At 40.5% G+C, this 13,325-nt stretch overlaps 1 protein-coding gene across 4 annotated transcripts in view; it reads left to right on the top strand.

The window, feature by feature from the left end:
• The window catches only part of LOC145765027 (ras-specific guanine nucleotide-releasing factor RalGPS1-like), a 42,023-nt gene extending 29,217 nt beyond the window's left edge, over positions 1–12,806 (top strand). Inside the window, exons 17-23 of one of the 4 annotated variants that reach the window (XM_082576761.1) lie at positions 3,027–3,122; positions 3,926–4,144; positions 4,627–5,352; positions 5,779–5,872; positions 6,253–6,345; positions 10,036–10,230; positions 10,863–12,806. In XM_082576761.1, the coding sequence (XP_082432887.1) occupies positions 3,027–3,122; positions 3,926–4,144; positions 4,627–5,352; positions 5,779–5,872; positions 6,253–6,345; positions 10,036–10,230; positions 10,863–10,898 (1,459 nt within the window). In that variant the 3' untranslated portion in view covers positions 10,899–12,806. Of the gene's footprint in view, positions 1–3,026; positions 3,123–3,925; positions 4,145–4,623; positions 5,353–5,778; positions 5,873–6,252; positions 6,346–10,035; positions 10,231–10,862 lie in introns of all 4 variants that reach the window. The other 3 variants (XM_082576760.1, XM_082576762.1, XM_082576763.1) reach the window with 3 other exon arrangements.
• Positions 12,807–13,325: the final 519 nt, after the last annotated feature.

The following is a 13,325-nucleotide window of genomic DNA, read 5'->3' as shown; positions in this document are numbered from 1 at the left end:
ATGACGTATCAAGAAAAGACGTTGAGTAGATAAGAAGCACCTGAGGCAAACAACTGTGTATTGAGGCGAGGATTGTATGATTTTATTAGCAAAGCCTCGTGGATTTTAGTGTCGAATTCGGTGAAACATTTACGCATAATTCTAAAGGACTCCAAGGATGGTTTGTTATTTGAACATGTTTGACAATCGAATATGTGATCTTTAATGGCACTTTGCTTGTTCAAATTAGTTAAATCCAAGTGCTCCCTCACTCTCGTGGCCAAATGCCGCGTAGACATACCGATGTATGTACAATTCGCGTCATGCGAACAAGTGAACTTGTACACGACGTTTGAACACAAGTAGGAGGGAGTCCTAGATTTAAGCTGAAAATAATGGCCAACTTTGAACGTTTTATACACAGGAACACAGGCCTCGAAATTCGTTTTTGTTGATGGCGGACAAACATGTCCGGTCTGAGCAGCTATCTCGGCGGACAAATTAAGTCTTACGGCGGACACACCAGTTTTAACGTCGATCGTCATACTTAATCCCTTTATCTTGATAAGTCTTCGCCATTTGAGAACCATAGCTACGGTTTAGGCTTTTTAAAATTTCAGCGAAGTCACTCTGAAAGGCTTTCATCAGATCAACGACGTGCGCTTGACGCCGTGTAGCTACTAAATATGATGATGATGATAATATGATGATTGTTAAAAATTTAAATTCTATGGACTTTTTGTGTCTGATGCAAATAAATAATAAAAAAATAATCCGCCGCATAACTGATTAACTTCCACTGAACGAGGTCGTGTGGCTTCTTGCATCACAATGCTCTGGGCACGAGTCGGAAAACTTCTACACTAACGCGTAGCGCTACTATTTTCTGATGTGCAAAGTTTCACTAGGCTTTTTTCTTTAGGTTTATTTTTGCGTGTCATGTGAGCGAAAGTGACGAAAAGAATAAACAAAACATTACAAACAGCACAATTATTTTTTCCCCTCTCCGTGATGCGGTCGCCTCTCCAAAATAGTATCAGTATTCACGAGACCATGGCAGGCTCGGAGTTATAATCAGCGCAGTCAAGGCCATTCAAACATAGGCTATGCGCATGATTAGAGCTTCAATAACATCGATCTTCAAAGACGTGCGCCAATCTCCACGAGATCACTGCTTGTTGTTAAGATACGTGATACCGAGATCTATTCCGTGTCTTTTCTCCAGACCGGCTAGTTGAGGGAAAAGCGTAAATGTGAGCTCTTCTTGAGCGATAAAATATGCGATTTCAAACAACCTCTTAATTTTGATTTTTTTTTGTCACTCATACTGTAGATGGCCTTGATGACCGGAAATTGATGGCTTGGGGTAAACGATGTGTTGTGATCTTTGACAGAGCTAATCCTTACATTCGTTGTTCCTTTAATATATGCGTCTATCACCACTAAAATTCCTAGTAGTAGGTTCATCGCCCTCATTCTGACTTTCAGAAATTTCCCTGGGCCTCTTTTTTCTTACTGTAATACCAAAACTTAAGTTTTGCGGCATCTTGCTGTAGTAGCCTATACTCTTATAATCTAACTTTGTAATCAACCTTGCATTATCAATATTACTCGGAGATCAAAGCCAGACATTGTGACAAAAGACTTGAACTAAGTTGTGCGTGATTAGTGTAGAAGTACCGGTACTCCCATCAATTCTTAGCTAAGAATTCACCTCTGTTACGATGATTCAATGTCATCAATCGTTGAGGCAACGTAAAATTCGAAAGTTTTTTTGCTTGAATGGAGGTAAGAGATACAGTATTAACTTTTTCTAGATGCGGGCTTGGAATGCGACAATTTTGCATTCCCAGCGCAAATTATATTCTTGCAACAGTTGTTCGACGTTCGTGCTATGCAATGACGATTTGTATCGCCAGTTTCTGCGATATTTCTCGGCGGACAAATATGACCGATCTAGAGGGTACTTCCCGCGGACATCACATGCTGTGACGGCGGACATGTCCGCCGTGTCCGCCGTGAATTTCGAGGCCTGGGAACAATATCCACGTTGAACTTCATTTTGATAAAACTTGACATATTACTGACAAAGCGTCTCGATGCTTTACCCACAAAGGGAACTGTAAGGCAGTTTCTCCATTCACGCTCGTCCGCTTGAGAGTGTGTAGAACGTGAATCCAAAAACCCCCTCAGCACCTTATTGAAAAACCATCTTATCTACTCAACGTCTTTTCTTGATACGTCATATGTTGCGTCTTTGCCTGGTGTAATTTAAACGCCACGTGATGTGCCTTTCTTCTATGTTCTGCCGTTTCATTTTGCATTTCGTTTTTCAATTCAGTGTTTAGATCAGTTATTCATTTTCATTGTAGATATGATAAGCAGTTATTTTTTGTTACTTGATAAGGGCTAACGTGTGTATGGCCGAAAACGTTTGTAGCTTATAGTTTATGTTCAATTTTAATCCATTATGTTAAATGCCGTGTGGTTGCTTGGTTGTATATGTCTGTGGCTGAAGAAAGTAACCTCTTTACCAAAATTGTAGTTTACAATCAGTGAACAATGTATGGAATAACCAGTAGAAGTAGGGTAGTAAGCCTAAGGGAATTCGTCACGCCTGGCCGTTGTCATCGGTTGTTTTACCTCGTGGTTCATAGGCGCATACTCCTTAATATTACTCTTGATTATTATCACTAATTATTAATATTCATTTGTCTTTGGTTGAAATGAAAGTTGTTTGCCGTTCTTGCATGTGCTCATTGCATGGTAATGTAGCTTGCGCGTATCTGTTTTACTTTGAGTAAATAATTTTTGTTATCCATACCTTAGTTTATTTCAGCAAATATATGTTGGTTTCTGTTGGAGAAAATGCAAACAAGTGTTTTGTTGTTTTCATTTCGACCACGTCATTAACGCCTTTCATTTGTTTGTTTTCTTTCTGTTCATCGATGACATCACGATTTCGTTTCCATCAAAATGTGCTTTCACCCACAACCCCTGCATTTTCTTGCTTTCACACACAACCCCCTACACCCCTTGCTCCACAGACGGTCGATGTATACTGGCAGTAATCAAAGGGACAGTACAGTGTGGTACATATCCCCCACCCGGGGGAGCACATCGCCCGACAGCTTAAGTCCAAGGTTGGTCTCCCCTACGTCTCACCGAAACAAAGCAACCTTGGGTGGTTTGTACGAACCAGTGGTTGCTTTGACTCGAATGAACGAGAGCTCATTATGTCGTAAGGGTTCTCGACCGGGGGTGAATTCACCCCATGGAAGGAGAGGGTAATTTTTCTCTGTCAAGAGAGTAAAGGTACTATTGTAAGAAGGATGTAGCCTTCTTCCTCTTTTTTTGAACAAATTTGAAATTTTTAATGTGAAAATATAGGTCGGAAACACTTTATTTTAAATCTTTGACATCGGTTAACGGGAGTAGAAAAAGGTTGAGAACCCTTACCTTGTGGATGTTTTACTTTATTTTATGTCGCTGAATGCTCGTTAAGTTGCATTGGGAATAAGCATGTTATAGGCTAAATATGTGACGATAAATCTGTGATGCTTCTATTACCCACTACCCACCATTAGCCAGCTTGCAGCCACGCACGATGCTTGCGCCGTTCAACGATGTTCAACGGTTGAAGTTGTGGTGACAGTGTCAGCTTCGCCTTCGACTTGCAAATTGCAACATGTAGCTGCTGTTTATGGACATCAGTTAAATTTTAGATAAAATATGGGAAAGTAATGATGAACGGTGTCTTTTCTTCGCAGATTTAGAATTTTACATATAGCTTGAAGTACGCCTGCTCCAACACACCGGCTATATTGACTGCCAGTAACTGTATTGAGCACTTTAAGAAAATTTTATGCTTAAACTGGGCAAAACTTATTAAAAATTTTTATTACCCGACGCTTGTCAAGTGATTTAATGCTCTTCTGTCATCTAGCGGCAGCCTTCCTCGTGGTACTGCGCCTTCCACGGTTGCCGTGACGACCTCGTTGCTTGACGACAGTATCATAGCAACTCCTTCATCCCTCGCATCCTCCTCTTCATCCACGAACCGGATGTCGGTAACCGGAGCAAACAGCGGATCCATAGGGAGCAGCAGATCAAACTCCGGATCGGAGTTCAGTGAGCAGGACGAGATGTCGCTGGCTTCTGATCGGTAAGTTGTCATCTGATGGTGAGCGAGAGAAAGTTTAAGTGGTAGAAACATTCTTGCTTATGTGTATTATTGTGTAACCAACTTGAGCAGCCAAGTAGGGTAGTGGGTAGGTTTATGTATGCAGATTTAGACGTGTTACTACTTGCCTTAGTATTGTACAGCGACTATAGCGACGTGATCTTGCTTTGGGTGACATTAGCATTTAGTTTCCGTTGATGTTTTTGTGTCCGCATCGCCTTCATGTAGGTTTTTGATCTGTTTCTGCTTTTATTCTGACGTTAAATTTGGTTTTCGTTTTCACTGCCAGAAACTTGCAAATATCGCAGAAAGCAAAGTTAGATTTAGCAATGATATAGAGTTAAATGTTCAGCACAGGTTTTGAGTGGATGCATTTGGTTCATGTCAGTTTAGTTAAAATCGTTAGTGTGTGTTGAACTAAACTATTAGCGAATTACTAATTGGTCTGTTTGTTCATGAAGCAGATACTCCCGCCACTTCTCTCTCCCTCACAAGAAAAGTAAGGTCCCTACAAAGTGGTACAAGGTATACCACGGGAACCGAGGAAAATATAGTTTGCGCGCTGCAAAGGTCCAAGTTAACCGCCGGAAGAGCTCCACCTATCCAATCGCCAAGAATTCTGATCTCAAGGAAATTTACCAGACTTTTGTGACGTCACGCGGGCTGGCTAACGACACTGGGGAAGCGTCGCTGAGTGCCGGCTCATCTTCGTCCACTCTTGTCAGCGATATTGACGAATTTGCCAAAATGCGATGCAAACTTGGTGACGAGCACAGCCCGGGTAAAGTCCCTAGTCAACTGGGAACTTCCGGTGACGTCATCACCGGTGACGTCGACGACGAAAGAGCTCGCTTGATATCGCTAGAGAGCGGATCGAAGAAAAAGAAGAGCAAAAAGCAGTGGAGAGTGTTGGAGGACGGTTGGAACATCCGGAGCGCGCACAGCTCTGTCACCGTCGGCTGCTCAAAGGATCTGTGCGGTTACTCCGACAACGCAAAGTACTTGAGGCAGTTCTTTGTGTCACCAAGAGTGTCTGTCAGTCAGCACGTGACCAAGAGGTCAAAGATCAAATGGAAAAGCAACAAGACAGCCTTGGCGGAGACCAGTTACTCAGTGGACAGTCCGACAGGTTTGAGGGACAAATTTGTTGATGAAGTTTCCTCGTCCACAACCTTAGACGTCAACCTCAGGTTATCTATCGTAGTTTTAACGTAAATACAACGTTTATTTTGCAATTGATAGTTATTGTGAGTTAACTTCACATAGCTGGCGGCATTTGTGAGATTACAGTGGAGTATATCAGTCAAACAGAGTAAAATCGAAATATTCAACTTCTCTCCCAAAGAAACATACTGTAATTTATTAAGAGTGGTTCCCAAGGCAGACATGAGAGGGCATGACGGCACAGGCTTGTCTTTTGTAGAAAGAATGTGCTTTTTTGATGACGATAAACCCAGACAACAAATCAACCATTTTTACCGACATTGGATCAATGTAGAAAATGGTTGATTTGCTGTCTGCTAACCTTGTTTTCTTAACTTTTTGTTGTGGGGTGATTACACTATCCCAATCACGTAATCATAACCACAGTGCAAACCGTCCTTTATCTTGACCAGAACGTTGGATATATCGAGCGATGACTACCAAACGTGCAAATTCGAGGGTTGTCTCAAGAGGAAGTGCGTTCTCAAACACGGGAAGAAGCCAGCTGTAAGTTATTTTGAATATCTCTAAAGATTTGAACCAGTGTCAACCTATTTGAAGCTGCCCACCATTTATGAATAATTTTGTTCACAACGCTGACTGTTGTTGTTTAAGTAAGTTATTCTAAAAAAAAAAAATGGAGGGCGTTCACATGGGAGGCTACAGCTAATCAAATATGACTAATCTGTTAAAGAAGAAGAATTCTAAAACACCACTAGTAATTTAAACAGGGGACCACTTTGTTCCTTACTCTAAAAATAGGCAGTACATAAAGGTAAAAGGTACATAGCGCCAGTAACATGTTTCCAAAACTAACGATTGTCTGTCTTGCTGTCGTTTGTTTTCGTCCTGTAAAAGTTCGCTTTAAAGTTGCGCTTCCTTCCCAGGTGTCGCAATGGAGCAAGTACTGGATATGCGTGTGCGACACGAGACTTGTTTATTTCGCCTCCAAAAGCATCCGGGGCCACGACCGACGTCATGTGAGTGGGTTGTCAATTCTGCAACTTTGAGTTCAGTTCGATTCCAACCAACTGTTTATGGTGTAGGGCAGTGGTTCCCAACCGGGGTGCCGCGGCACCCTGGGGTGCCAATTGCAATGCTCAAGGGTGCCGCGAGATATTTTAACTTTAACCCGTTAAGTGTGGAATTTATTTATTTATTTTAACTCTAATCCACGGTAGGCCTTTGTTTTCTCGCCCAGGAAAAACAGCGTGAAAGAGATTTTGACTCGTTGCTGTTCTTTCCATAAAAACGCTTGAAACGCATCATTATTGCCAGGTTTCCTGATTTTATTTTGCGTTTCACGGCGCACAAAGTCAAATTGCAGTGATGGATTATACAGCCCTCGAAATTAGCTTCCATCTACGACGGCAATAACATTGCCGTCGCCAAATCAACAAACCTTGGGTTGCGGCGGCAATTGCCGTATGCTTTAATCAAAAGCACTTTTATGCGCTTCTTCTTCATCGTGTGTCACACGGCGGTAGCCCAGAGCATCACACACGCTATTTTATACGCTGACAATGCTCTTGTGAACTGTAAAAAGTTTGCAACCTTATAAATACTGGCTTAATTGTTACGCAAAAGTTATTCTTTCATCGAATGCTTATTTTTGACCGTTGTCGTTGCGAATATAAAAAGTGGTACAAAATTGGATAAATGGTTCTTTGGCAGTAAAGAAAAGTAATGCTTCCGATTATATGGCATCGCGCGTTCATGAACGGGCAGTTTTGCGTCTTCAAGTATTCCAGTGACGACGCGACAACCTCATCATCCGATGATTCCGATTCTAACTAGTGCTTTATCTAACAGACTTTGTGTTGCTCGCAGTATCCTAATTGTGCCGAAATTATGTTAGTGTACTGTATACGTAAATCGAGGCAATCTTCTCGCAGGGAGCTATTGATTTGTTATCGGTACCTGATTGAGCAATTAACATTATTTCATGATAATTTAACGTTGCTAGAAGTCGAATTAATGTAAAACAAACGTAAATATCTTATTGGGCATTGTTGTTACGCGATATAACTCGCCGGAAAAATTAAATTGATTTGTGCTGACTCGAACGTTGAATCAACCCAAAATTAACTTACTTTCCCCCCAATGAGTTACAACGTGAATCACCGTAACAGCGTGCGTATCGCGTTGATCGCTTTATTGCTACTTTTGGTATTATTACATCACAACAAATCAAACAGTGCGGTCGTGATAGACTACTTGATTATTTTTTTCTCTTCTCGTTTTGCATGTTTTGGTACAATTTTTTCGTAATAAACGTTCACAGCAATTGCCGAGGCAATTTCAACTTTTGCCGTTTGGCCTCGTCAATGTTTTTGCGAAGTAAAAATATGCTAATTTTGAAGACTGTGGGAGTGTTCACAGCAAGTAAAATAGTCCGAGGTGAGGTCTTGGTGCGATGTTTCTGCTGATTAAACTCACGCTGCGAGTAAATCAAACAGGAAGAAATTTTGAACAATTTTTGTCCGAATTAAATGCTCATTTTGCGACGGCATTTTTATTGCCGTAGCAGAATGGCCATTATGACGTTTGCGGCGGCATTTACCACGGCAATTGCCGTGTGCCGCCGCTAATTTCGAGGACTGGATTATAGGATTGTGTGACCCAGCACGATTATAAAATTGCACGATTGTTTGCGAACCATTATAAAATAGAAACTTTTGCATGGGGAATACCATACCTGCGCATACAAACACGATAGCCTACATAGCTAATCGAGAAAAGGCCAAGTTATAATTAATTTGTTCTTTATACTTATGAATATATTTTCTGAATTGCTTTGCGATTACAATTGGGTCTCCAAATTAGTGGATTTTCCGTACAAACGAACATTAAAACTAAAAACGAGAACGACTGCTTATAGTCGAGGTAGAAATGTGGGTGGCTTTGTCGAATGTGCCTCGAGATATTAAGGGACTTTGTGCAAGAAGTCAAGCCCAAATTTCACACTAACTTTTGAATAAATACATTTATTTACGCGCGCTATACTGTACAACTCATTCTGTGTTATTTCATACAGTTATTTGAAATACTGAAATCTCATAAAATTGACCCAGTTTTGCCAGGGTGCCGCAAACTATTTATTTCTTTGATAGGGTGCCGCAAGGTCAAAAAGGTTGGGAACCACTGGTAGGCTATTAACGTCTGCAATGGCTACCCGGAGATAAGGCTTGATTGGGCATATTTTGATTACCGCTACCGCTTCTGAGTAATATTTTCTGAGATGTTTTTTACGTGTGTTGCCTTGGGAAGCAAAAGCGTCCAATCAGATTGTTAGCAAGTAATAAATAGTCAATAGTCATTTTATGAAAATTTATGAATTGACTGAAATTTTATGAATTATTTTTTTTTTTCTTAACGCCTGATCATGTTAAAACCCATTTGGTCATCGGGGAAAGACAGCAAAGAAGACATTAAAATGTAATTTGTAGAAAATTTCATTCAGACAATTATCAAATGTTGGCAAAATCTAGAAAATTCTTCAGAATGTGACGAAGGCCGGATCTAGGTAGCCATGCGTCTGCAATGAATTTTTGTAAAAATGGACGAATTTACTGGTTGGTAATATGGAAAATGTTTAATCCTCACTTGAGTTACTGGTGTAACGGTCCAGGAGTTACTGCGGTCCAAAAGTTACCGTGCTGCTGCAGCGTAGCTAGCAGTCTAGAAATGACGTCAGACCACAAATGACCAGAGCTGCCAGGCGCTTCCGAAAGCAATACAAAAACAAAAATTTTAAAACTAAGTTTAATTGAGTAGTTACTCTCAAACTAATGCATACCTTTTCATTTAAGATTAATTAATGCCTAAAATTGTCAATGTAACGTTTTGAGCAGTAGAAATTTCAATTATTACTGAAAAAACAATAATTAATTATATTTGGCAATCCTGGTAACTCTTGGACTGCGGTCACTCCTGGACTGTTACTTTCCTGGACCACGCCGATAGATTACCGCATAGAAGTCAGGCTTTACCACATCAACTAAGACACATGCGCCTTCCGCATCATTCAGTGGATCTAGGATGGTGCTTGATGATGATGAGATGCGGCCTGATTTGTCACATTTTCAGATTTTGACAGCTACTGCTAGTGTTTGACTGACATTTTCTGAGATTTTTTTACTTTTTGTTGTCTCCTAATGATATAAAAGCTTTTTGTTGCCTTGGGAAAGCAGTAGCAAATGAGAAAAAGTAAGTTGAAAAACGCTGAATCAGACTGTTATTGAAAAATTTACAATCTGACTAAAATCTTCGAAATCAAATTTTCTTTGTTTTTCAACATATGAGGATGTTAAAACCTATTGTGTCATCTGGGGAAAACAGTAAAAAAAGCGTAAAAATATAATTTTTAGAAAAATTTATTTAAACATTCGCCAAAAGTTAGCAAAATCTGGAAATTTCTGTAAAATGTGACAAATCAGGCTTGTGGTTTGTTTCTTGAATGACATCACAATTCCGCATCGGCACTTAATGACGTATCAGTGACTTTGTATTACTAGGCTGACATTGAACTTTTTTTCTTTATGTGAGTGCGATGAGAATACCCAGACAGCAAAATCCGTAATTTTTTACATCGATTCACGGGATATTGTCCGAGTATGGTCGTTTGCTGAGTTACAAACCGATTCAATCGTTGAATCTTTTATTTCCAGTTTAAATCTCGTCCTTGCAAAGCTGTATCCATCCGCGGATGGATGGTTCTCTATTCCAACGACCCATCGCGACTGGATTGCTTCCAGCTCAACAACACCGAGAGCGGGAACATGTATCGATTCCAGTGTGACTCCAAGGAAGTGGCACTGGTTTGGATCAATGTTCTACAAGAAGCCACCAAAGGTTGTCCACAGGTAAGATACGCTGACTTCTGACAAGCAGCCCTTGCTACTTTGATTTCACGCCTACAGAGTACAGACGTTAAATCAATGTGCAGCGGGATGGTTTTGCTATCCAGTAAAAACAGCAATACATGAATAGCATTGCGGCAACTCAAACCCAACAACTTTTACAACTCAGCAACATCGAGGTCCGAGGAACGCAGAACCGCTTTAGCTGCGGCATTATAATTGCATGGTATTGATAGAATACATGTTAACTTAACCTCTCGTTGGTAGCTATCATTGTTTGTCAGTCAGTTGTGATGACGCAATGTTGGATTATGACGTGTGGCTTTCGAGATACCTTGGCGTCACCTAATGGTCATATTTTTCTTCCAAGAATCCAGGGTTAACTCTCCGCTATCAAGGAAGTATTGAACGCCCGATGGCGGAAAATGGAAGAGAATTAAGTAATGGAACAAAAACAAAAAATTTTTTGGCATGACACTGTCTGCTTTGTAAAGTGCAGGGAAGCAACGCATTCTGTGATGGACACAGTGCTGTGTAAAAACTTAATATAAAAATTCAAGAAATCAATTCGGTTGATCTTCAAGTGTCTTATCATGAGCGAACAATTTAATGAACTCACTTCGCTTCTTTTTCAGCCGCAACCTGATCTCATCAATCTCGAAGATTCTTGATCATCTACTTGTTGTCATGGAAACGCCGGTTGCAAACATCTGACTGTGTTCACTGTGAAGTCGTTCATAGGCAAAACCTTATATTTTTTTTACTCCCGTTAAGTCTTTGCTCTTTACCGAACGGAGGTTTTTCAAATGTGCCCATGTCATTCGTGCTGACCCAGCAAAAAGACGTGCGATTACTGACATCGAAAAATGTGAAGTAATTTTTTGTTATTTGAGGAAGTTAACATTGTCACATTTGTGCTACAAACCCACCACACACTTGTCATGCTTTCTGCGCATCCGCTGAGATTGCCAGAGAATGAAGTTACATTTTTATGATGTTGCAAAGTCTAGTGATGATGAAACGACATAAAAAGTAACTTACCCTGGTGTTGGTGCGACTCACTCCATCTTCCATCGTTTCAACGACTTTTAACGTCATAATTTATCATCTATGGACAAGAATTAATGAAGGTGCTCTCCGACTTTATTACACCCCTGACCCTGCAGTGTGGCAACTGCGCTGTCGAGTTCCGAACAAGATGACGATTCTCTAGCAGAGGACGATATGACATAAGGGGTAAACCACGTCTTCCTTTACCAGACAATGCGAAAGCTCATCTGGCCTGTAATAAATTACTTTCTTCTGTTTCCTTAACACTGTATTTGAATCAATACCGCAGCCAGTGAGACCGTTTGCTTCTAGCTGAAGTTAAATTTACGTCGCTGCTCACCAGAGGTATCAAACGATGAATCATTCCGAATTGCTAGAAAGTACCTTGCTACATCTTGTGACGTCTCGGTGGTTGAACTTATGGAAGTTAAAGCTTAAAAGCTATTTCACTCTGGTGCGAGACATCACTGTTTACAATGAATTTGCATGTATACTTGATATTATCGTTCTGATGACGCTTTTTAGCTGTTCCCTTGAATCTCGGAGCGTGAAGACTTTTTTCTGAATTGAAAACTTGATTCTGCTGTCCTTTGACTTTTCTGGCAGTCCTTTTCCAGACAGCAAATCAGTCGTTTTTTACATTGACTCGATGTCTGCAGACATTTTGCTGTCTATATCAGAATCCGTAATTTTGACATAGATTCATCGCCTGCGAACGTTGAATCAATGTAAAAATCACCGACTTTGCTGGTGGGATAATTCGACAATCTGAGCTGCCCACTGATATTCACGAAACCTAGACGCACGTTCATGCACAAGGCGTTGGTGTCGCCGCGTTTGAAATTGCTTATTACAAAACAATGAAGCTTATTGTTGGGTTGAAGCCGCCGACGTGTTCAAGCTAATGGCAAGAGTGGATACTAGATACCATGCAAAAAATCTATTTGATTGCTTTGTCAATGGACACCGGTACTAACGTAAATTATCATTGGGGGTACTTTTCCTAGAATGATAACCAGGTCTTGTTTCAAATGAAACTTTAAAGCTTTCTGAATTAACTTGCGAAATATATTTCATTGCTATATTTGGGAGTTTTTCGATATTTTGCGTCATGTTTGGTTAGAACCTTATCGATTCGCCGCCTTGTCGACTGGCAACCCTGTCTTCCTGATTCAACTTTGCTGCTTTATTAACGTGCTGGCAACATCTGTTAACTTTCAGCAACTTCAATCTTTTTACCTTGATTTAATGTGTATTGACGTTAAAACAACGCATGTTGCGATTTTTGTGCTCAAATAATGCTGCCAATTTTTTTTTTATTATAAATTTTTCTGCATTATACGTGAGACGCACCCGTAACATAAAAAAAGTGAGCGTTAAAGCAAACACCTTTTTTCGTGCGTAGGTTCAACTGCCGCTTGAGTTTGCTGAAGTTCACAAAGATGTTGCCACCACCTTGGTGCTGTGTTACTGCCATTTTGCATGTTGTTTGTAGTACACCTGATAATATATGAAGCATGTTGCTTTCATTATTGTCGTCTGAGCAAGTCCACGTGTGCAGAGCCAACACAGCAGGCTAGTTTCCTACTACGAGTCACATGTACCAGGCCAAGCATATTTGAAGGAATGATTGAATAGCAACCGGCTGTCTAGATTACGGTACGGTAGTATACTACTTGATAACAAAACTTGATCACAGGAACTCGCTGTATTTCAGAGAGATTAAGCCATATGGAAAGACAAATCATATGTGAAGATACAAGTTTCCTAACATGGCTGAATATATTTATTTGTTAATCAACTGTACAATTGAGCCGTGCAGTAATAGGAGCATTGAAGCAGCCTATCTAGTGTTAAATAGCTTTTTGTACAAAAGTTGGTTGTCCCAAAACACGGTGGCGGAAACGGGAGCCCTCCCGGCTGAACACCGAAAAATAACTGCAGGTATTCACAGTGTTTTGCAAGGTCCGCTCAATTCAGCTATTTGTTCATAGGTTTCTTCTTCGTCCATGAGCGACGCCATTAACACATTCTAATTTGAATAAGGA

This window comes from Aplidium turbinatum, chromosome 2, assembly GCF_918807975.1.
Source record: "Aplidium turbinatum chromosome 2, kaAplTurb1.1, whole genome shotgun sequence".
NCBI lineage: Eukaryota > Metazoa > Chordata > Ascidiacea > Aplousobranchia > Polyclinidae > Aplidium > Aplidium turbinatum.
This window is presented reverse-complemented; position numbering and strand designations above follow the sequence as displayed.